Source organism: Polypterus senegalus, chromosome 10, assembly GCF_016835505.1.
Source record: "Polypterus senegalus isolate Bchr_013 chromosome 10, ASM1683550v1, whole genome shotgun sequence".
In the NCBI taxonomy this organism is placed as follows: Eukaryota; Metazoa; Chordata; class Cladistia; order Polypteriformes; family Polypteridae; genus Polypterus; species Polypterus senegalus.
Window position 1 is genome coordinate 117676548 of NC_053163.1, and position 21964 is coordinate 117698511.

The following is a 21964-nucleotide window of genomic DNA, read 5'->3' on the forward strand; positions in this document are numbered from 1 at the left end:
GAAACTCTTAACTGTTTGCTTTTAGTGGTTTCATCAGCAGCAGCAATGAGAGCTGTAGCCGCTGCAGCCCTCCAAGACCCCGACTGAGGACCCCCGGCCTACATCATCAATTGTGAATAATCCTAGACAGGCTTACAAAACTTTTAAAATATCTGCCTTTCCATTTTTCAAGTTCTAAAAGGGAGAAGTCGGATTGCATACAAAATTCACATCTTTGGTAAACTCTTCTTGTATGAAGATCGTGAGGCCATGCGACAAAAGCAGCTATCAATTACTATGAAAAATCAAGTGACGAGAGCACTGGACATGGCTAAGGCTTTACTCCGTGCAAATTCAGGTGGTCTCCATGGCCCTCTCCACAGCCACACGGGCATTACAAGGTTGAATCACCACAGAAAGGAGGAGTGCCGTCACATTACAGCTGCTGAAAACCTCACAAAATATGAGAAGGGTGTGTGTGTGTGTGTGTATGTATATATATATATTTATATTTTATATACTCACACACACACTCTATATAGAGACAGCAGTTGTGTATTTGAAACCTCCACAGTTTTATAAACTCCAACAATCTAAACCTTACATGTCTGCTGTCTACTACGTTACAAGCATGCAGGATAATTTGGTGGAAAGTAGAGATGAGATGGCCACCAAATAACAACGTGTTACAATCTGCTCAAGTTTTTACTTCACTCTACTTAATGTGCAATGGTTGAAAGAAACAAAACAAAACAAACCAAACACACACCCCTTAACGTACCATGTCTTGAAAAAAAATGAAATGGAATACTAAAAACTTGGTGTCAACAATGGAGATGTTTTAAAGAGAGAGATGGAAGAGGAGTTGTGTGTTGTGTAACTTTGTATGCCACCCATTTGTTTGGTTTTCCTAGTTTTGATTTTTTTAAACCCTACACCCCCAAAACCATGCAGGTTAAGTGAAATGAGGACTCTAAATGGTGCCAACCTGAGAGCTGGAGGAGCTGGCACCGTGGCTGTGCTCATTCCCTGCCCTCCATGCAGTATTGCTGGGATGGGATTGTTTGAGACGTGCGCCGTTCAGCACCTGAACAGGTTTGTGACCTTCCACGTCTTCCCCACGGACACGGACAGTCGTCTCCAACAGGCAGGCCCCTTTCAGGTAAAAGGACTACATTTCTGTGACTGCCAAATGCCTAAAAAATGTAAATTCCTTGTTTAAGTGAGCAACCAGGGGCAAATTGTAGGATTCTGCCTGAAACAGACTTGACCACCAGTCGTCGCTCTCAAATTAAAAAAGAATATTTTAGAACAGCTTGTTTCGAGAACTCTTGCCTTATTTTGCTCAAGATCTCTTTAAAAAAGCTGAACAGTTGAAATAAAACGTCTCCACTTTAAACTGGTCTCAAGTATGTTTTAGTACTTACAAACTGCAAAACAATACTTGAACACTGAAAAAAATTGTACAAAAGGAAAGCGATACATTTTACTCATTTCAATATACTTTATTTAATAATTGTGCTGAGTGCTAAACGCAAGTAAGGCACTTTATTTTATTTTTTTTTTTATAAAAAGGACATCTTTCAAACAAACGGATCTCAAATCCACACAACATAATTGGCAGCTATTCATCTTTGCAATTTAAAAAGGGATACACGCTGAATACACAAGAAGACTACGGTGCCACACAATATGCCCAGATATATGCCCGCCCATACAGCTACTGAGGTTTATTCTAAACTCCCGGCCTCTGTGCAGTAGAAGTGGTGAAGATAATGGTGGACTGGAGAAGAGGACACCGTCAGGCAGACATGCACTCCCTCCTTTCTTTCGGCCCAAAGAGTAACATACTGGGCCCAGTATACAACAGCTGTGTTTGCCAATACAGAATACTGGACATACTAAAGCACATTTCTAGAATATTTGACGATCATCATGGTGTGGTGAGATGCATGTAAAACAGGGCACTGCATATATAAATATTAAGTTTGTGTTTTGGCATTTGCATTATTCAAAACGTATAAACAACAAAAGAGGGATGGTATAAATTTAAATGTTCATAGCAATCATTTCCACATCATGACACAGAAATAACTTTGTGCATGAAAAGTCCACAGAGACACATTCAGAAAGCTGACTAGGTTCTCTGAAATACACCAGCCATTATCAAATCTATACCAATTTTGGATAAATGTCTTCACAATAAAAATCCATTGCTTTGTATGTTAAGATTGTGTAATTATCACAAAATACTTCACATTTCAACTTAAAGCTTTTAACTTTATTTAAGGAATATCAGAAAGGCAGTGAAACTGCATTGCTCAAATAACACGGCTGGCAAAACATTTAGAGTGTTGAAAACAGCAAGCAGGCAAGACTTCTATTTCAGCGATAGCAGGTTTCCTGTTTCTATTTAATAACAGGTTCATTTTAACAACAGTATGTTTATTGCCTCTTTAAACTGGTTCAGAAAAATAGGATCCAATGAATACCACATATCAAATATAATTTGTCAGCCATTAAGAACATCCTGTTAGTCCTGGCGTGTACTTAAGAATAAGCAGATGAATGGCTGCAACAAAATTGTTTTATTGGATATGTATTTAAAAAAAAAAAAAAATACAAACCCTGGATAGATTCAGATTCCCCGGAATTCTTACAGTCAGTCGATTCTAAGGGAAAAGAGCTGAAAGGCAGATAACCAAATTAAGGGGGTTAGAAGCACAAAGCACAAGACGTAATATATGTAAAAAGTATTGCCCTGATATTACCAATTGCACTTTTAACCAAATGCGTAACTAAACTGGTGTCAAATTTAGAATTAACCAGATTTAGTATTGCTGTGCTTCTTGGAAGATAACGCAGGTTTTAGAAGGAGAGTGATCAGCCTGAAAAGCTTAAAATATCGGCTTGATTACAATTTCACTGCCTTTCTCACAGAGAAGTTCAGTTTTTTCTGAATGTGCTTAAAGGGTGAAAAGCTGCATTGCAGACATTGTGTGGCTCAAGTGCCATGCTGCAGAGAAAGCAGTAACAAGAGCAAAATACAGCAGTGACGTGTATCCTTGGTTCCTTGATTTATTCTGCCTTAGCATCACCGCCTTCTCCTTTACCATCACCTTCCTCATCAGAAGCCTCTTCCATACCCTTTCTTCCACCTATTCGGCGCATGGCATATGGCAGATCTCCACGCCTGTTGAAGACATTGCATGCAAAAAAAGACGATTCAGTCAAACCAAACTGCATACGTTACCTACAATAATTACATTTGACAAGCAATCTAGATTCATTTCCTGATGATCCTATTTGTATATTCTATCAAGATTCAGATATTAAAGCAAACCATTAAAGTAAATCAAATACTGAGCAAGTATTTTGTTGGATTAATTCAGGATTAACTCATGACACAGATGATAATCTAATATTTTAAAACTCAACAGTAAATCATGTGAAGGCTCATTTTGTACGAGTACCCAAAGACGTGTCACATCAATCCTCCACAGCCCTCTAGACATAAATCCTCGGCTCCACTATTCTGTAAAGGTTTCATTTTGCTTCCTTAAAAACGCAGAATTACCTTCAGAACGTTCTAAAAAGTGTGTCAAGTGCTATTTAAGCTCGACAAAGAAAGATCTTATACGGTGGCCACTTCCAATCTGTGTATAGCTTCTGGTATATTCTGCCGTCATATTCTCACTGGCTATTGTGCGGATATACACAATGAAAAAACTGAGCTGTAGATTAAACAATCAAGATTAGTACCAAAATCGGTGGTGGCAGAGTTAAAATTTGACATTTTAGCCCTACATCTTATTCCAAAATCGCTCACTCCCGCCTACAGCTGAAAAACAACATCTTATGTTATAATAAATGGATCTGCGTATTCCCAAAGAACAAAACCCCATTTCACTCCACATGAGCACCCAACCAGAACCAGTTGACACAACTCAGTCAGCTCAGTGATGTGCAAAGCCTGGTGAGAACAACTCCTCTTGTTGGTAAGCAAACCAACCTTCTGAAATAAGCCAGCTGTGTGAAAGCAACAGGAAGGCAGAGGGGACTTGAGCAATTATGGCCTTTCACCACAAAACTCTCCACGTAGTCACAGCAATTCACAACAAGCACTGAACACTGCAGCACCTTGGTTTTCAGTTACATTTATTAGTATTTGTGTTTTCAGTATTTGCCTAAACGATGGTTGAACATTGATTTTCTTTGTACATTCTCCTGTATTGTGTTTTGGTTAAAAGTCACCTTTCTCGTGTATATACAGCATTATTTAAAGAAGGCAGCAAAAACCATCCAAAACAGTTCTGCGCACAATGCTTTATCATCATACAGGCCATTCCTACTTCAGGGTAATGGGTGGTCAGTACTGGGTAGGCTCGGACCCAAGACAAAAACGTGCCCTCAAGCAGGGCATCAATTCACCTCACATTATCATTGCATGCATTATGAAGTGAATTAACTTATCATACGTTCAAATTTTGAAAGATTTTACCAGTGAAGAGTTTTGGAAATTGGCATGAAAAGCACAATTTGTATTTTTTTTTTCTACTAAACTGACACCTTATCTAAACTTAACTGAGATTTGCAAAATATTCACGGTTAAGAAATAGATGCAAGGGTGAAGATGAAACTAGTCACACTTGCTGGTTGTGCTACAGAAACATCACTGACCAAATGTTTAGTAAAGATTTACTTACTATTTGAACTCATCCGTGATCGCAATTGTTATGGGCTATCATGCAAGAGCAGGTCTGAGCACCGCTTTAAACAGGCTAAATACACACAGTGCGCGTGTACTAATACATGTGCACATCAGGTTACATCGTGTAAAACGCATCATATTAGTAAGCTTTTTACCTAAATAAAACCGTGTAAATATACTCATATCGAAATACCCAACAATGCATCTACTTGTGGTTCAAAACTTCACATTATTTTTCCTTAGATCATCAAATTATCAAGGCTGCTAGTTCTGTGAAACTGAATTGCACCAAAATCAAACTCAAAACGTTCTTAAAAAAATGTTTAGTCCAATTCAGGCTAACAGTGGGTCTTAAGACTAAGAAGCTTATTAAATATATTAAAGGGTGGGGAGCTATTCACTTATTTAAAAACTCACAAAACCAAAAGTGCACCACATTGCTTTTTGGGGGTACAAAACAAGCACAAAAAAAAAAAAAAAAAGTAAGTGTGCAAATTAACTTACACGAGAAAGAGCACAGAATAAAGGTTTTAAAATTGATTGCTACAATCTCTATAGTCGCAAAAATGTTGAAGATGCATTTCTCTCGAATGATAAAAATGTAAAAGTGCTTGGCAACAATTTACAAACAGCTGGTGTATATACCAAAAAAAAAAAAAAAATCACCTCCCCTTTTACCTGAGTTTATTCTTTAAACCCAAAACTTCACGATTCATGGCATCAGCAGTCTCGGACACATCTTCAAGCTCACGCTGAAGCTTCCGTCTGGCAGCATTCGCACGCTGAGCCTCCTCTTCAGCCTCTTCCAGTTGTCGTTTCAGTTGCTTCATGCGAATGTTTGCTTTATCAGCCTTAAAAGAAAAACCGCACACCTTTAGCGACTCATTTCATTTTTCAGAACAGCACCACAATTACCTAAGAGTTGGGCTTTATATGAAGTGCCAATAAAGAAAGCACACAAATGACAAAGGAGCTAGTAAACATTCCCTTGGAGTTAGCTTATTTACTAAAAACATTTTTTATAAAAAAAAATGAAAGTGTGGCAACACACCAAGAGAAAACCACACTAAAACTGCCAGACATCTGTCCATGTCAGTATTAACATCTGCAGGCTGCAATAAAGGACAGAAATCTTCATTTGGATGAAGGAGTAGACAGTATGGTCAAAAATCCACACCATAATAAACTAAATGTTTTTGTAGATACGGACAATGTATCTGTATACACTTTCAGACAAAAAAGACGGTGCATTTATGACTAATTGTACACAAAGACAACCCTGTATTACTTGAAAAGGTTGTTAAATGCTCTGCTACACAAAGTGGATTCAGTTCTTTTGGTTTTATCACAAAATGAACCTGGGACAAGACAAGACAACTTTCCTGTCTTAATTTTGCCCCTTTTTATATACACATTAAAACACAAAAACCCCAACCACCATCCACCACACATCAGAGTTAAAAGCATACCTGGTCAAACTCTTAATCCAATTCCGAAGAGTTAATATGTAAATCATGTAAACATTTATTTAAATGAACAAACAAAATCAGGATAAAGTAACCTGGTTTCTAAAAAACCTCACATTTTAAGCACAAGTATGCTTCTTGAGTTCTCCTTTAGCAGTATGATCCAACATAATTAAAATTGTGCAAAGGGGAAAAATATATATATATATAAAAAAAAAATCATCAACCTGTGATAACTGCGCTTTGATATTTAATTGTTCAGGTCCAGTAAAGTAATTAATTAATAACTGGATTAACAATGAACTGACTTTATAGGTTTCTGTTACTAGACTGTATGCAACACCACACAGGCAATAGGAACCCGTCTCACAGCCAAAACAAGCAATAGGGGCTCTTAAGTGTGAAAGGCAACTAAGGAGAAGATGTTACACAACACAATGCAGTTCTATCCTAAACAAATCCTTGCTTGTGATCAGAAAGCTTGGAGTCCATTTCTTTACTATTAAAGAAAGAGGGAGGAAGAGTTTGCTTCACCTGCCTGCATCCATAACTTAACCATGTGCAACATCGCTGCTTGCACATTATTCAATCAATCCATTCTTTTAATCAGCAACTCGCACTTCAGAAAACTACTAGACTCTGGGGTTTATGCATTTGTTATCCTGAGATGTATATACTGCATCAACTTTTGATGATTGAAAATGTGTGGGGGGGGAGGAAAAAAAAAAAAAAAAAAAAAGGTCTTAAACATTTGTTTGAAATAATTACTGATAGATTTTATTGATACATTCAATGTTTCTTTGACCTGTCGATCCTCTGCTAATTTCATTAGTAAATTAAGTCTGGTGATGGGATGAATTTAGGGTAACACACCTCCGACAGTCACCCTTTTGAATGTACTGGGATTTTAAGCGTTTTGTAGCTAAATATTTTGTGATTTTAGCTAGGTGATAACGCTAGTGAGCTCACGGGGATTTCCTCTTACTTTTAATGGGCTTATATGCAGAGTTCTACATTTCCTAAGATAACACACAACAGTTGACGCACTATTGTTTGAGAAGACTCAGGTGAACATTATGTGGAGGTGAACAAGTGATACCTGTAAAGCACCTTAGGACTACTATGCCCCCTTTTTCTGGAGATTAGGTGCATTGGCACTGAATGCATCAACTGCCATTTCATTAAAATACTAGTTTTCATCTGGTCTTCGGAACAGCAGTAGCATTATGCATTTGTTGTGCTTCATTGTAAAATGTCTTCATATTTTAACTTTGTACTTTTCTGTTACTTACACAAAATCAACACTCCAAGCACATCAGTTAAGTGTCTTTGTAAGCTTTAGAACACAAAAAGTACATTCAGCTTGTGAAATTCATGAGGACTCGCAGTAAAGCGACATCAGTGCCAGGACAGGCTCCAGTTCCCACAACCCTAAATATATTGAAGAGTGATGGGTAGACTGGCAGAGACACGGTTCTAGTCTGCGATAGCACTAAGGGAGTACACACTCCCTTGTATTTAATTTTTAATTTATTTTTTTAAATAAAATGCAACACCACTGCACATAAGAAGAATAAAGATTATGGCAAAAGTACAAATTGCCTTCTTTTCAGGTGGTGTTAAGCATGGAATTAAATTCATACATGAATAAGGTGTAAGGTAGCTTTTTCAAAGAGACTCCAAAGACTGCCTTACTTCCATCTGAAAAACAAGAATGGTACTCTTAAGGATGGAAGTGGTGTATTCGGCTGCAAACGCAGGCAGGATTTACACAGAATATATGAATAAGAACAGCTCAATTTAAAAACACCCTGTAGTGTTAAACCACCATCTGAATTTGTAACACTGACTGAAGGCTTTCCAAAATGTCAACAATGAACTTTCAGAATGAACAATTGTATGTATTTTAAGTTCTAATGTAAAATCAGACACCTCTAAAAATGTGTTTAATGGTCTGTACTCATATGAATTGGTCAACTATAACCCAGGGAAGAAAAAACAAAAATACTGGATCTTTACCAGTTATGGCTCCATTTGAAAAGCTCTAAAATGATTCCCAAGCATCTAATTCACTTTATTTCTCACCTGATCCTTGTACTGTTCAGAATTGCGCCTTTCATCTTCAACTTGCAGGGCAACTTCTTTCAACTTCTTCTCAGTACGGCGAACCACTTTAGATGCCGACTGTCTCTCCCTGTATTTATATATAAAAAAAAATTAGAGCAGAAGACCAAAAAGAGAATAATAAAAAAAAAAAAAACCTACATTATAGCAAATATAGCATTAATTATTTAAACTGAAAAATTAGACTTTACTCCATATTTGTAGGCCCCTTTGTATAAAGTGATTCCTGGTTTTTGATTTATAAATTAGTTCCGTTTAGAAAGTCGCAGGTTCAGAGGTTACAAGCAGCTTATAACCCAAGAGCTTAATAAAGTTTGGGTGAGCTATTGGAACAGCCTCTCCATTAGATAAACAAGCAAGCTCAATTTTGTAATGAATCTTTACCTTGATTCTGATATATTTAGATGGAACTGCTTTAAGAATTTTCTGCTTTGTGATGAATTCCAGCTTAACAATAACTAGGTTTAACATTAGAATACCTGGTTTCCACATCAAGTTGTTCTTCAAGCTGTGCAATTTTAGCCTCTAGGGCTGCGATTGAAGCCTTGAATTTGGATTTAACAGATCCCTCCATTTCCTGCAATTTGAGTTTGAGCTCTTTGTTCTGCCTTTCATACTGCATGCGAGCATTATCTAACTTTTGAGCATTACTTCGCTCTGCTGTTAGCTCTGCGGTTAGCTGGTCAACCTAGACAGACAAATTAAGGATGAAGAGGAACACAGGATTAATAAATATTTCACACAAATGCCATAATAGTCAGAGCAGAACTGCATTTAAAAGAACGCAAAAGCAGAAACACTGAGCATTATCATACCTGAAGTGTAGACTTTCTAAGTCTGTCATTGACCAATTCAGTATTACCCTGCTCCTCTTCAAGCTCCTCTTCTAACTGAGCAATACGAGCTTCTAGCCGCCGTTTCTCTTCAAGAGCCAGAGAGCTGCAGTCAAGAATAGAAACTTCATAGTAAAACGGATGTCTACATAATTTCAATCATAATTACAAAAAGGGAAACATGAAGAATGGTTAGAAATCCTACGAAATAATGCACTGCAAAATAGGCTAGCAAAATGTCCCCCTGTTACCAAAGATCATTTTGGCATTCAGTGAAAATTCATAAAAAACTATACATATTTTCTAAGAGTTAAGCAAATTATTGGGATCCTATCTTGCCAATTCAGAACAACATTGATCACAACATACCGGCTTCATAAAATATACTCAAGAATTTCACCAAGCTCACCCAAAACGAGCACGTTTTGATTTTCAAGTAAAAGCACAGAAGCAAGGACAGCCCAAACTCCTTGTCTAAGGGGTGGGGGGTAAATTCTCTACTACTGCAGACAGCAACAGAGCAGAGACAGGAAAATATCTACAAACTATGTCAAAAGGGTCATGCAAAAATGACAAATTAAAAAAAAATATATACCAGAAACTAGAACTATACAAAATATTCAGTATGTTGTTCATATACTGCACTGCATCCAAGATGTGGTACAGGAGATGTTCACCATATTGCAGGGCAAGGGATGAATTAATATATTCAATTAGTCTGCCACACCTTAGTATAATGTCTCACCTTTTGCTTCCTGCATTGGAAATTTCATCTGCTAGTTCATCCCGTTCTTGTTGTGCCTGTCGTTTTGCTCTTTCGGCAGCAGCCAGCTCCTGTAATATTAGATAGGGTCAGTCAAGGCCTTTAAACCTATTGTTTTACAACATATTTAAAATGTGTCCTTTGCTGTGAAATACAAAGTGTAAAGACATGCAAAATGTGAACAAACACAGGCACTTTAGTGGATGGAGCTTAAGGAACTTCCTGGATTTAAAGAATGCTTTTCTAAAAGTATAAAATTATACAGGATCAAAAAGGTGGTGAAAGAAATTTTGACTACATGATCCAAAGGATGTACTATGGGTTCATGTTGTAACAATTTTTGATTCATCCTTTAGTTCAAACAGCAAAAGTTCAAAACCTCAGATGACAATTCCCTCTACATGACCTTAATACAGTTTACCTCTTGCATGTGGATCATTTCAGCCTCCATTGATTTAAGCTTCTTCTCATTCTCTTTAGATTGAGAAAGGATCTCTTCACGAGAAGCTCGTGCATCATCCAATTCACGCATCACATCCTTTGTTTGAGCCTAAAAAATAAAAAACCTGCAGTTATAAATAACCATAACATGAAAGGTCTTTGGAAATGTTTACAGCTTGATCAAGGAACTGTTCTTTACTGACCACCACAGGAAGCTACGCATGTACAAAGTGTAACTGTTTACTTCCATAGTGGATCAGGCCACACAGTCTGCACAAAAAATATTTAGTTGTACAATACTGTAGCTACTTTAACATGTATGCAAAGCCAGGGTACTGACACTTCAATGTTAAAGAGAATGCAAGTGGCATCAACATACAGATACAATGTCTCTACAACTTTTTAATCAAACACAATGGATATAAAATGTGTAACTTGGTCAAAAGTACAATATTTTACCTGTAGTTTCTTGAGTTGCTTGATTGCTTCCTCTCTGCCTTTGTTAGCAGCATCAATTTGAGCTTCCAGATCTTTAAAGTCCATTTCAAGCTTTCTCCTTGCTGCAACAGCTACAGATCGCTGTTTTCTTTCATCTTCCAATTCTGCCTCCATTTCACGAACCTAAAACAAAATAAAAATTTACGGTATTCCATATTCTAATCCATTTGGACTAGAAGTATTCATAAATACAAACATGGGCCAGAAATGGTCTAACATGAAAAGAATCAAAAATTCAGCATCAAATAAGGTGAAGCAGAGTAGAGCAAGAAACACATCTAAACTTTCCAAACAGCACAACTAAAGATAGAAGTCAAGTGGCTTGCTGATAGCAGTATTCTATTGTAAAAATAACCAAATTGTGCCTCTTCTCCAAACTGGAATAGGTTTAAAAACTTTGTATTTTGGCTGGCAGGCAAGCAAGAATGAACAAAATACTAAACCTTGCCAAAAAGATTTTAATATGAGAACTGCTTACTTGTTTAATAAGTTGCTTCTTTTTATCTTCACTCTGCTCATCTCTGCCCTGAAGGTCTCTTTCAAACTGTGCTTTTAATGCCTGCATGTTAACTTCCAGCCTTAATTTAGCATCTTCTGTAGCCTGAAGCTCATCTTCAAGCTCTTCCAACTGAGTTTTCATTTCCTCTACCTGTTGCTCCAAAGCACGTTTTGATTTCTCCAGTTCATGCACCTGAAAAAGACAGGACTCTTAAACAAACTGCTAACACTACACCTACTTCAAAATTATTTCACAAGTTTTATTCAATATCTTACATTCTTGCCAACATCATCTTTAGAGCTGACCAGGTCCTCCATCTCGGTACGAAGTTGCTTGTTAAGACGTTCCAACTCTACTTTTTGCTCAGTGGCTTCTTCCAAGGCCCTTGTGAGGGCTAGGGTTTTGGTCTCCTTTTCTCTGGCTTCTGCCTCAGCACGATCACGCTCTTCTGCATATTTAGCAGATATAGTCTTCTCTTCTGCCAGCATCTAAAGAAGGTTAGACAGACAAAGTTACCCAGATGAAAAGCATGAATGTGCTCCTTCAGGTTTACCAAAGCTAGGAACATACAATATTCAGTGTTAGAGAACGACTTTCTAATATGGAACAAAATATTAGAAAGTAAACATTAACCTCTTAAAAGAAATTACTCGTAGGAAACAAACACACACATAGGTTATTTCAATTATTGCCAGTGGTCTCACCTGGTCAAACTTCTTCTGTTTTCTCTCTAAATTGGACACAATTTGTCTGAGGTGATCCTGATCCACGAGCAAATCATCAAGTTCCTGTTGCAGGCGGTTTTTAGTTTTCTCCAGCTTATCATAAGCAGCACACTTCTCTTCCAAAGACTGGTGCAAACTTTCCATTTCCTTTTGCAATTTCTTCTTGGATTCCTCGGCCAAATCTAGTGCATTTGAGCCCTCTTCAGTACGCTTCTTCATGTCGACAATCTGAAATTAAATGCACACATGGAGGATTATGCAACTATGCCTTTATACTTGGGGATGTTCCAGTTTTTATTTCTTAAACAAGTTTACTGAAACAGTTTATTTTATACTAAGGGAGAAAATATATATTTCAGGCTTACCCTGAACCTATAGTTTAAAAAAAAAACCCACCTGAACCACACCAGGCATTTGGGAGAATGGGGAATTTGGAGAGACATTACTGTTGGTTTATTTTTTTCCAGACAGCCTATCCCATATTGTAGTGCACATGATGTTTACAGGCTGCAAATTTTCACCAACTAGCCTCAACTTTAAAACCACCTGCCTAATATTGTGTAGGTCCTTCTCATGAGTTAACACTGCACTATTAGTTTGTGGCGTCCCTTTTCTGAAAAAACTAAACAGTGTTTTCTGAACATTTTTTTTTACTCCGGTTGGTAAAACATTCGGAAAAAATTAAAAGTACCTATGAATAAGACTTTTGAGTGGGAAAGTGGAAACCTGTTGGATATTCAATGCACACTTGCACAACAGCAGGGCAAAGATATGAACCAAAAAAGGCAGATGGGTCACTAACAAAACCCTCAGCAATTCAGTGACAAAAATGTTTGCTCAGAACACAGCATGTGCTGCAAGAGTTTCTGCACACTTTATGCAATATGGACGCAGGTCCAAATGAGCAAATATTACAGCAGCAGAAGGGGTCACTTTAACAGGAACCACAGTGAGTGCTACAAGGATTTCTGCACACAGAACACACCTAATGCTTAAACAACTGTATAATAAATAGGGTGCCTTCCTGCAGTTATAGCGTGTACAGTGCTGTACAGAAGAGCTCATGTTAATCTTTTGTCTTCACCCTTCAAGAATGTCTCTGAAACACAAATCTGATGCAAGTGCTGGTGATACAGTAAAGAGAAAAACCATCACCATTGAACATAGAATAAAAAGGTCAAAGAGATGAAACTTCATCATTCCTTGGCAGAGCACTTGGTTAAAGTCGGTCAACAATAGCATTTATTAAAATGTTCCTGTTCCGACTTGCATACAAATTCAACTTAAGTACAAACCTACAGTCCCTTATCTTGTACATAACCCAGGGACTGCCTGTATAAGAAGGGGGAAAAAAAAAATTCAGATGAGTGTGTGTCAGTAGGTTGTGTGCACTAGGAATAAAAGTTACCTGAACAGTTCTTTATCATTTTGGTAATTTACCACTCTGATGCTGATCTTTCCAATCATAAAATAGGTCATTACGATAGCAATTGGAGAATTCGGGATTATGGTATTTGAGTGTTCTTCTAGAGTGGCTCTTTCTCTTGTACAATTTGGCTCAAAAACCTATCACATTGTCATCTCATAACGGGCTTAATTTTCAAGTTTGGCACTTTTCTGTCTAGCTGTTTTAACCCTAGACCATCCTCAAGAAACTGACACACAGACGCATACATCCATCACTTAGATGTTTGATAAAAGGAAGCCTAAAAATGTTGAAAATTGGAGATTTAAAATTTTTGATTAATCTAAAACCTTTTATTCCTCCACTATAGACAATAGGTTGTGGTGGGGAGGATGCAAAGCACATAGTATTATTGTGAACCATATCTTAGCAGCATATGCAAATGCTGTGGATTACTCATACAGCAAGCAGCAAAGTGGCGCTTCTAATGGAATCTTATTCTATTCTTATTGCTAACATAGTAAGATTTCTTTTAAACTGCATTACTGGGAGGGGTGTTTACCCCATTATAATTTTACTCAGAACTACACTTACACATTTTACTCTAGTTTCACATGGATTTAGTCTTAGTTTTGCAATTTTTTTCTTAACTGTAGAGCTTAATAAAAAAAAATACTAAATTTGAAGCATTAAGTCAGCATTAGATTTTAAGATGTCTAGTTTTAATTTTCCACTATATGAACTTGCAAACTAAAAAAAAAAAAAACTACCACCACAAACTTGCCTGAGACTGTATAGTCATGATCTGTTTCTCCAAGTTTCGCTTAGCTTCCTCCTCCTCTTCTAACTGGTCTCTTAAACTATTCTGCTCATCCTCCATCTGTTTTAGCTTTGTAGAAACTGCAAGTTTCTGTCTGGTTTCTTCCTGCAGCAGCTCCTATATAATAAAACAGAAAAAGGACAAGTAGCATTTTCACCAGAAAACTTGGGCAATGTGTATTAACCTTATCATCGAAGTTATCAGTCTCACCTGGGCATCCTGAAGCTGCGATTCCAAAGTGGAATGATCTTTCGCCGATTTGATGGATTTGCTTTCTGCCTGAGTAAGCAGTCCATTAACATTATCCAGTTCCGCCTTTTGGGGGAGAAATTAAGATTTATGAAGAGAATTTAATATAAAAATAGCATACTCCTTCAGTGTACTATAAAACAAAATCTGGGATTTCAGATTATAATTGGAGTTCTACAAATGTTCATAGTGGCGTTTGGTTAATATACTAAAATATGAACATACTTAGCATATTTTAGAGTGTTAGTGCCAGTTATGGCAAAATTGTTTGGATGTCCTCACATGGATTAATGTATAAAACTTTCACCACTTTAGAATATAATTTCTGTGGTAAATTAATGTGCACTATGGTTTTTTCAAGTCAAAGTTTGTCTACCTTTTGATAGTAACTGCTTAAAGGATAATGTCAATACTTTGTCAGCTTGATTTCCCCCAAATGTACCTGTAGTTTATGCATCCTTTCAGCCAGTTCTGCCTTCACTCTTTCACTCTCTGTGAACTTCACTTGTATCTCTTGCAGTTGCGTTTCCACCTTTTTGCGCCGATGTTCAGAATCGCCTTTGCCTTGCAATAATGTCTTAACTTCATTGGCCAGTTCATTTCGTTCATTCTCTAGACCCTGCTTTGCTTTTTCAAGGTTGGCCTTCAACTAAAAGGATTAAGAGGATGTATACAATTAAAAACAAAAACTTTAGACACCAGTGGTTTGAGGTTTGGGTTGTCAGTCTGGTGCTGGACCATTGTAGCCTCATTTAGATATTAAACCACGCAGGTCAAAATGCTAAAGCCTATAAAACATTTTTCTCTTTGAAAGTGACAAACAGTGAATTGCACTTGTATTCATTTGCATAATTTACCCTCTTTACACCTTCCAGCTGTTCAGTCAACTCCTCTACAGCTTGGGCATGTTTCTGCCGCATATCCTGCACCTGCACTTCATGAGTCTTTGCTTCGTCTTCCAAGGCGTGTTTTAGCTGAGTGACCTCAGTCTCTCGTTTAGCACTTAAAAATAAATAAATAAAATAAATAAAATTTCCCTGGTTAGTGCAGACCCATTTCTTTAAACAGGTCTTAAACCACTTTGTATAAAACTTACCCCCAGTTTGACATTTAAATTCAATCTTTGTTATTCCATACCATGCAGGACTACAAATCACCACAGGTGAAAGGGGTTATTCCAACTAACTATAGAATACCACAGCTTTGATACTAGAACTTATTCAGTTAATACATTAATGATAGGATTGTGAATTTCCTTGTTGACTCTGCCCTGTATTAGAAGTTGAATTCTTGCTGCTTACATGGTGTCCAATGAGCACTGTTGCAAAATTAAGTTGCTTTTTATAATCAATTTGATATTTAGAGCACAAGTACAAGACAAAATTGTCCAAAAGTATTCCTCAGTTTTCAGTCTAATTGTACTATGTACAAAAACTAATCTACACACAGGAATACATGCTGCAAGTATAAAATGGCTTTTACTTGCCACTAATGAAGTAAATTTCTTTTTGTAAAGTATAATGGGACACTTCACAGGCGAGACCTGGACTTTGTAGTTTTTCTAAAGCCCGTTTTGCTGTCACTCACATTTTCGTTTTCCAAATACAACTTTTCTATAGACAACCCATTTTAAAGAAAAAAGCTGTTACCGAAGTTCCTGTTGGGCAGCAGTTGTGTCAAGAGTATCTTCCAACTCAGTTTTTAGGGCTTCCAGTTCTTCACCCAAGTCCCTCTTTTGCTTCTCTGCTTTATTCCTGGCAGCTCGCTCAGACTCCAGATCTTCCTGCAGCTCAGACAACTGAGATTCAAGCTCTCTAATCTTCTTGTGAGCCATGTTCTTCTGTGAAGACTCTTCCTCGATTCTGCATATTGTGAAATTTGACATTTAGTATACGTATACATATATAGACCTTTTCAACCTAATTTTGGCAGTTTCATAAAAAAAATCTACAGCAAGTACAGACAGTATTATCCAATTTGAAAACAAAATTATACTCCGATTATGATAACATGAATTGCACACACAAAACGTCCAAAAATGGAGTTTTAATGCACCATACTAACACATTATGCTTCAATATACAGAAATGTGTGATAAAGAAATGTCTTTATTTTAAGCCAGAAGGAAAAAATTGCTCCATCTTTTTAGTACATAATTTGGGTCATCACATAGTGTATTTACATTAAGTGGCAACAGCAAAGGCAAAACATTGTTAATGTTGTGGTAAACAGGATTAGTACACCTTTTTCTACTTATGAATGTAATGTGCAAAACACACTGAACAGTTAGTCTGTTTTCAAACAGATTGAAAAATTAACTCTGCATTTAAAAATTGATAAGTTCATGAATACTCAAAAGCACTTTATACATCTTTTGGGTCCGTACTAATTAGCAATAAAGGCCCACCTTTGAAACCAGAAGGTTAAAAAGGAGGGACAAAAGTTGCAATTTAGACTGTGCAAAAATCCTTACCTCAAAACACATACATACAATAGCACTCTAGCTCCCATATGATCATATTAATATGCTTAGAGGCAAATAACCAAAATCAGGATCATACACTGGAATTTCATTAAAATAGTCCATATGCAAAACCAAATTCAGCTGGGTGAAAAACTATGCATTTCTGCTCAAACTGGAACACACTGGTTATTACTGTTCTGAGTTAACTACAACATATTTGACTAGGCAAGACTTTCAATTTGACTGTTCATGCATTTGTGATTCAACCTTGACATTTGTTGTCATTCGTTAAAACAAATTAAGTGAAAACAGGTTAAGCCTCTAGATTAATTCAAAAACACTACTTCCTTCACATACATTCTTATTTTTAAAAATTTCAATACCTGGTCAAAGCTGCATGCAATTCTTCCTCCTTCTTGGCTAGCTGAGCTTTTAGTTCAGCAATCTGTGCCTGAAGCTCAGCAATTTGGTCAGTAAGATCTGTAGAATCGCCTTCCAGCTTACGCCGCGTTTTCTCCAGTTCTTGACGTAATTTCTCTTCACGGCGTAACCGATCTGAAAAGGTTGAAAGGATGTAAAGGAATTGGCCCTTCAAGCCATTCTTAAAGCCTCTTAACCCAAATTAGAATCCACCACCCCATAATGGTACCTATGAAATAAAACTGCATTCTAAAGCAAAGGCTATATTAGTCAGGGGGTGCGTTTTTAATTATATTCATAAGCACCTTCAAGCTCTGTAATCATTGCTTCATGCTTGTTTTTCAACTTGGCCAGGCTCTTGGACTTCTCCTCTTCCTCAGCCAGATTAGTAGTGAATTCCGATATTCTCTCTTCTAAGAGTTTCTTTTCCTAAAATGAATTTGTGTGTTATCCTCACTGTTTTATTTTAGTTTTACTTGACATCTGAGCATTTGATGGGACATACTATACCTTCAAGAACTTGGTGTTCTGGTCTTCTAAAACAAGAACATCCTCCTCTATTTTTTTCAGTTTTGCTTCCAGAGTCACCTTTTCAAGCTGTAATTTCTGACGAGCAGCTTCTTCCTCATCCAGCTGCGTTTCCAGCTCCTATTACCGAAGATATTTGAATGTATATTAAACTCTAAAGATTCAAAACCATGAAATAAAATCTTAGTGTTTTATAAATCCTTTTACCCATATCCTTTAACCAACAGACAAAAGAATCACCAACACTTGAAACTAGTAAGTACAGAAATCTGATCCTAAATACTTTAAAATCTTAATGTTTAGTCCTAATATAGGATTTTATACATTACATACACGGAAACCTCTATAAATGAAAGTAAAATTACACATGACCTACATAAATAATGCAAAAATGGTAGATATCCAATTAAATTATTCTATAGAGAGAAGACATTAAGCTAGACCACTTACAGAAATGTTTTGTTGCATCTTCTTTTTCTCAACTGCCATATGCTGGACTTTCTCCTCCTCTTCCTCCAACCTTGACTCCAGGTCATGAAGGAATTCCTCCAATTCCTGCTTTTTAGCAGCAAGTCGGGAACGCATCTCCTCTGCCTCAGCACACAACTCTGTTTCAGCCTGAAGCTGCTCCTGTAACTGCATCTTCTCTGCCATCATCTACACGGTTTTACAATTCCAAAACAAACAGGGGTTTAAACTAATGGCAACAATACTTTCCAATATTTTTTCATAACCTTGGAAATCTAAATTACTTTACATGATTTGCTCCATGTGTCCAACTGGTCTATAATAAACACAGAAAAGTAAATTTTCTGAAAATTTACCATCTCTTATCAATGTAAATTAATTTATGCAGGTAGTTTACTGACAGAATAAGTAGTGAGACAATTGGAGGGGAGAGAAAAAAAAAAGGGTGAAGTGGAATGGGAAAATGTAGTGAAGAGGCAATATATAAACAAAAGGAGTGTTGGCAATGGAATTAAAGAGGAAGGGAAAACTGGGTTGGGGGCACTAAGTAGAAATGGATGGATGGATAAGCTTAATTATTTAAAAACTGTAGTTTTTAGAATACTTTAAGAGAACTTCCAATGCATTTAAAAAAAAAAAAAATGGGATATATCCCTCTACTGCTACCAAGCAATGAATGTGCTTAAAATTTCTCCATGGTCTTAGTTTCCCTTTTTAACATTTGCATAAATTAAAAATACCATGAAATAAAGGTTGGGCAACAGGCACTTTCACATGTTCAGAACTAGTTTTTAATTAGATATTTACAAAATACACTCTGGATTACAACAAAATTTGGGTGGAGGATTGGCTAAAAAAACACTGGGACAAAAATAACAATACTTCACTAAATATGAACATGCCCACAATGAATGACAGTAGGCATGTGCAAAGCAAGATTACAGTTTTGCCTTTTTATATTAGTTCTTATTTCTATATTTTTCTGACCTTGCATGGAAATTCAGTTTAGTTTTCCTTCATGCATTTTTATGTTAGTTTTTATTACACAAAGACATACATAGGTGTGTGTCAGTTTTAGTAAAAATATGGCATGGAGCGCCTACAGAGTTTATTTTGTGTGCCAATCATCCAAATCTGTTAAGTGTCCAGTTCTGTCTAAGAGTTTAATGTTAGTGGAAGCTTACTACACTGCCTGGTTTACTATCTGGTTTTGTCTGATAAAAACAAGCATACTCAAAACCAGACACTGAAAATTATAAAATTGTGTAAAATTGTTCATATTCAAAGTATTTTCTCATGAAAACAGGGGCTTAGGAAGAAGATGGATCTTGGGCTTGAATCAGTGTGCAGACCGCACCTAGCTGTATTGAGGGAAACAAAGAACAAGCATGTAGTGTCAAGGTTTGGGGTGGAGAGTCTTGAATAGCCCACCAGAAGAGCAGTAAATCCATAATGAGCAGGGAATGAGTATGGACAGGCACAAAACAGAGACAGAATCGGAGGTTAGGAACAATACATACATTATGTAGACCTGTAACTTGGAGCCTACCCCAGCAGGTTTGGATGCAAAGCAGGAAAAATCCCTGGTATGCAATATGTATGATATGGCTGATGTTAAAGAACAAAAAGAATGTGATCAACTATTTTGAGAGAAAAATTTTAAAAACATAATTCTGCTAATCGATTACTTTCACAATATCCGGTATTTTGAGTTGTGACTATGAACTAAAAAAAAAAAAGAAATACAAAAACCTATTAGTATGTTTAGTTTTTCAGGAGTAAACCGCAAGACAATGATTTTATATTATGTACATTAAGGAACCATCAAGAACAAATCAAATATATTGAACAATTCTAAAAGTAATGTTGAATAAAAATCGGACTCTGCAGGTATATAGATTAATAAAATAAAAAAAAAAAAAAAACACAACACCTCACTCACTCAAGCATGTCTTCAGGTAAAATACCACTTCCAGGCAATGGTTAAGTCCTTAACACAGATCTGCAATTGTGGTGTGACAACCACATGCCGAATTTCATCCACTTATCTAGTTGAGTTTTTGGAGTTATGTTTACACACGCACACAATTCCAAAAACCAGTATTGTTGGACTCTGGAAGGTCTAACACGTCAAGGTTCATCAAAATATCGAGGTAAATTTTTTCATGATTACTATACTTTCTCTGTACTTTGTATATGAGAAAGTAAAAACGATTTCTCCTGTGCGAAGTGGCAGGTGAATTGCTGTCAACAAAAAGACACCTGAAGTAAACCGAAATGTTACTCGCATGATTTTTCTGTCCATATGGCAAACGTTTTGTTGACCAGCGCATTCTGCTTTCAGCCGTTTCAATTACATCTTGATATACAACAAGCACAAAGAAAGGCGGCACGCAAGTCGATTTCTATTTCTCACGCTTTACACACCCGCACTCTGCTTATATGTAACTGCAAATGCTGTGTGAACAGTCGTCCTCTGTCACCAGCCACTGTTCACTGGATGACTATGTGTGGGCAGCTTGTGGTGGATGACTTTGTTTTCGAGTTAAAACTTACAAGGGTTAAAGACTAATGGCAAGAATATTCATTCAAAAGCGAAAAACTAAAAATATTTTAGTAAATTTGTTAGTCTCTCCAGTTATTTAATAGTTTCGTTTAGTTTTTCATTTTGGTTTTAAATTTTATTTCAGTTTACAAAAAATAGTTTGTTTTGATTTTAGTTTAACTATAATAACCTTGGTGCAAAGCCTGTTCAGTATTCTGTTTGCAGTGAAGGGTGGGGGTTGGGTATTTGGGGAATTCTTACATGGGACTGAAGACATTTGGAATGAATACATAATCTTTAACTAGGAATGATAAATGAGTCAATTTTCATTCTTTACCACCAAGACAAAGTAGAGTGAGTAAGTCCTTTTTCATTTTTGTAGTTCACTTAAGTCACTAGAAGGTCTCAAATCTATATGAAAGAGACGCTACCACCGTGAATGTCTGTCAGTACAAGGATATAATTTCCTAGAAACCCGATTCTGTTTTTTCTGGATACTCAAAAGAAGTGCTGGGCGGTATACCGGTTCATAAGAAACACAGTTTTTGTTATATGGATTTTTCTTATACCACAACACCGGATTAAATAGCCAACACAACATTCTGAATGTGGTGCAGCGGGAAACTTTAGTGGTGCAGCAGTGAAAAAGGTCCTCCCTTAAACACATAGAAAACAGAGTACGTTGTGTTAGTGGAGGTATTGAGCGGTGAAAATGGACACAACATTTTGAAACTGAAGCTGTAGCAGATGATAAAGTTGAACATTATGACACAGAAGAACTTTTGCTGAAAAAAAAGAGCTGTGTCTGTTGTCTGGAGATACTTTGGTTTTAAAAAGGTCAGATGTGGACCATTATGTTCAAATGTGTGAATACGGTTTCTATACTACTAGATAATACTGCAACTCCCCAATGCTGTGTACTGTGTAATAGTGCAACGACATGCGGACTTTAAAATCGACGCTTATGACGAGAATAAAGTCCACATACTGACTTTATGCTTGTAATATGTCATTAAAGTATAACAT

The 21964-nt window shown here is 36.7% G+C and overlaps 1 protein-coding gene and 1 long non-coding RNA gene across 3 annotated transcripts in view; one reads left to right on the top strand and one right to left on the bottom strand.

The window, feature by feature from the left end:
• Positions 1–21964, top strand: part of LOC120537470 — a 64288-nt gene that overhangs the window by 11938 nt on the left and 30386 nt on the right. The gene's annotated exons all lie outside the window — the stretch shown is intronic.
• Positions 1470–21964, bottom strand: part of myh9a (myosin, heavy chain 9a, non-muscle) — an 86190-nt gene continuing 65695 nt past the window's right edge. For both annotated transcript variants that reach the window (XM_039766425.1, XM_039766424.1), the window contains 20 exons: positions 18376–18582; positions 17908–18045; positions 17703–17826; positions 17361–17532; positions 16163–16375; positions 15371–15515; positions 14956–15162; positions 14475–14579; positions 14229–14381; positions 12019–12267; positions 11590–11802; positions 11294–11506; positions 10777–10938; positions 10298–10426; positions 9859–9947; positions 9096–9219; positions 8760–8968; positions 8242–8350; positions 5369–5541; positions 1470–3172 (listed from right to left, as the gene is read on the bottom strand). In XM_039766425.1, coding sequence (XP_039622359.1) covers positions 3058–3172; positions 5369–5541; positions 8242–8350; positions 8760–8968; positions 9096–9219; positions 9859–9947; positions 10298–10426; positions 10777–10938; positions 11294–11506; positions 11590–11802; positions 12019–12267; positions 14229–14381; positions 14475–14579; positions 14956–15162; positions 15371–15515; positions 16163–16375; positions 17361–17532; positions 17703–17826; positions 17908–18045; positions 18376–18582 — 3249 coding nt within the window. In that variant the 3' untranslated portion in view covers positions 1470–3057. The remainder of the gene's footprint in view (positions 3173–5368; positions 5542–8241; positions 8351–8759; positions 8969–9095; positions 9220–9858; positions 9948–10297; positions 10427–10776; positions 10939–11293; positions 11507–11589; positions 11803–12018; positions 12268–14228; positions 14382–14474; positions 14580–14955; positions 15163–15370; positions 15516–16162; positions 16376–17360; positions 17533–17702; positions 17827–17907; positions 18046–18375; positions 18583–21964) is intronic.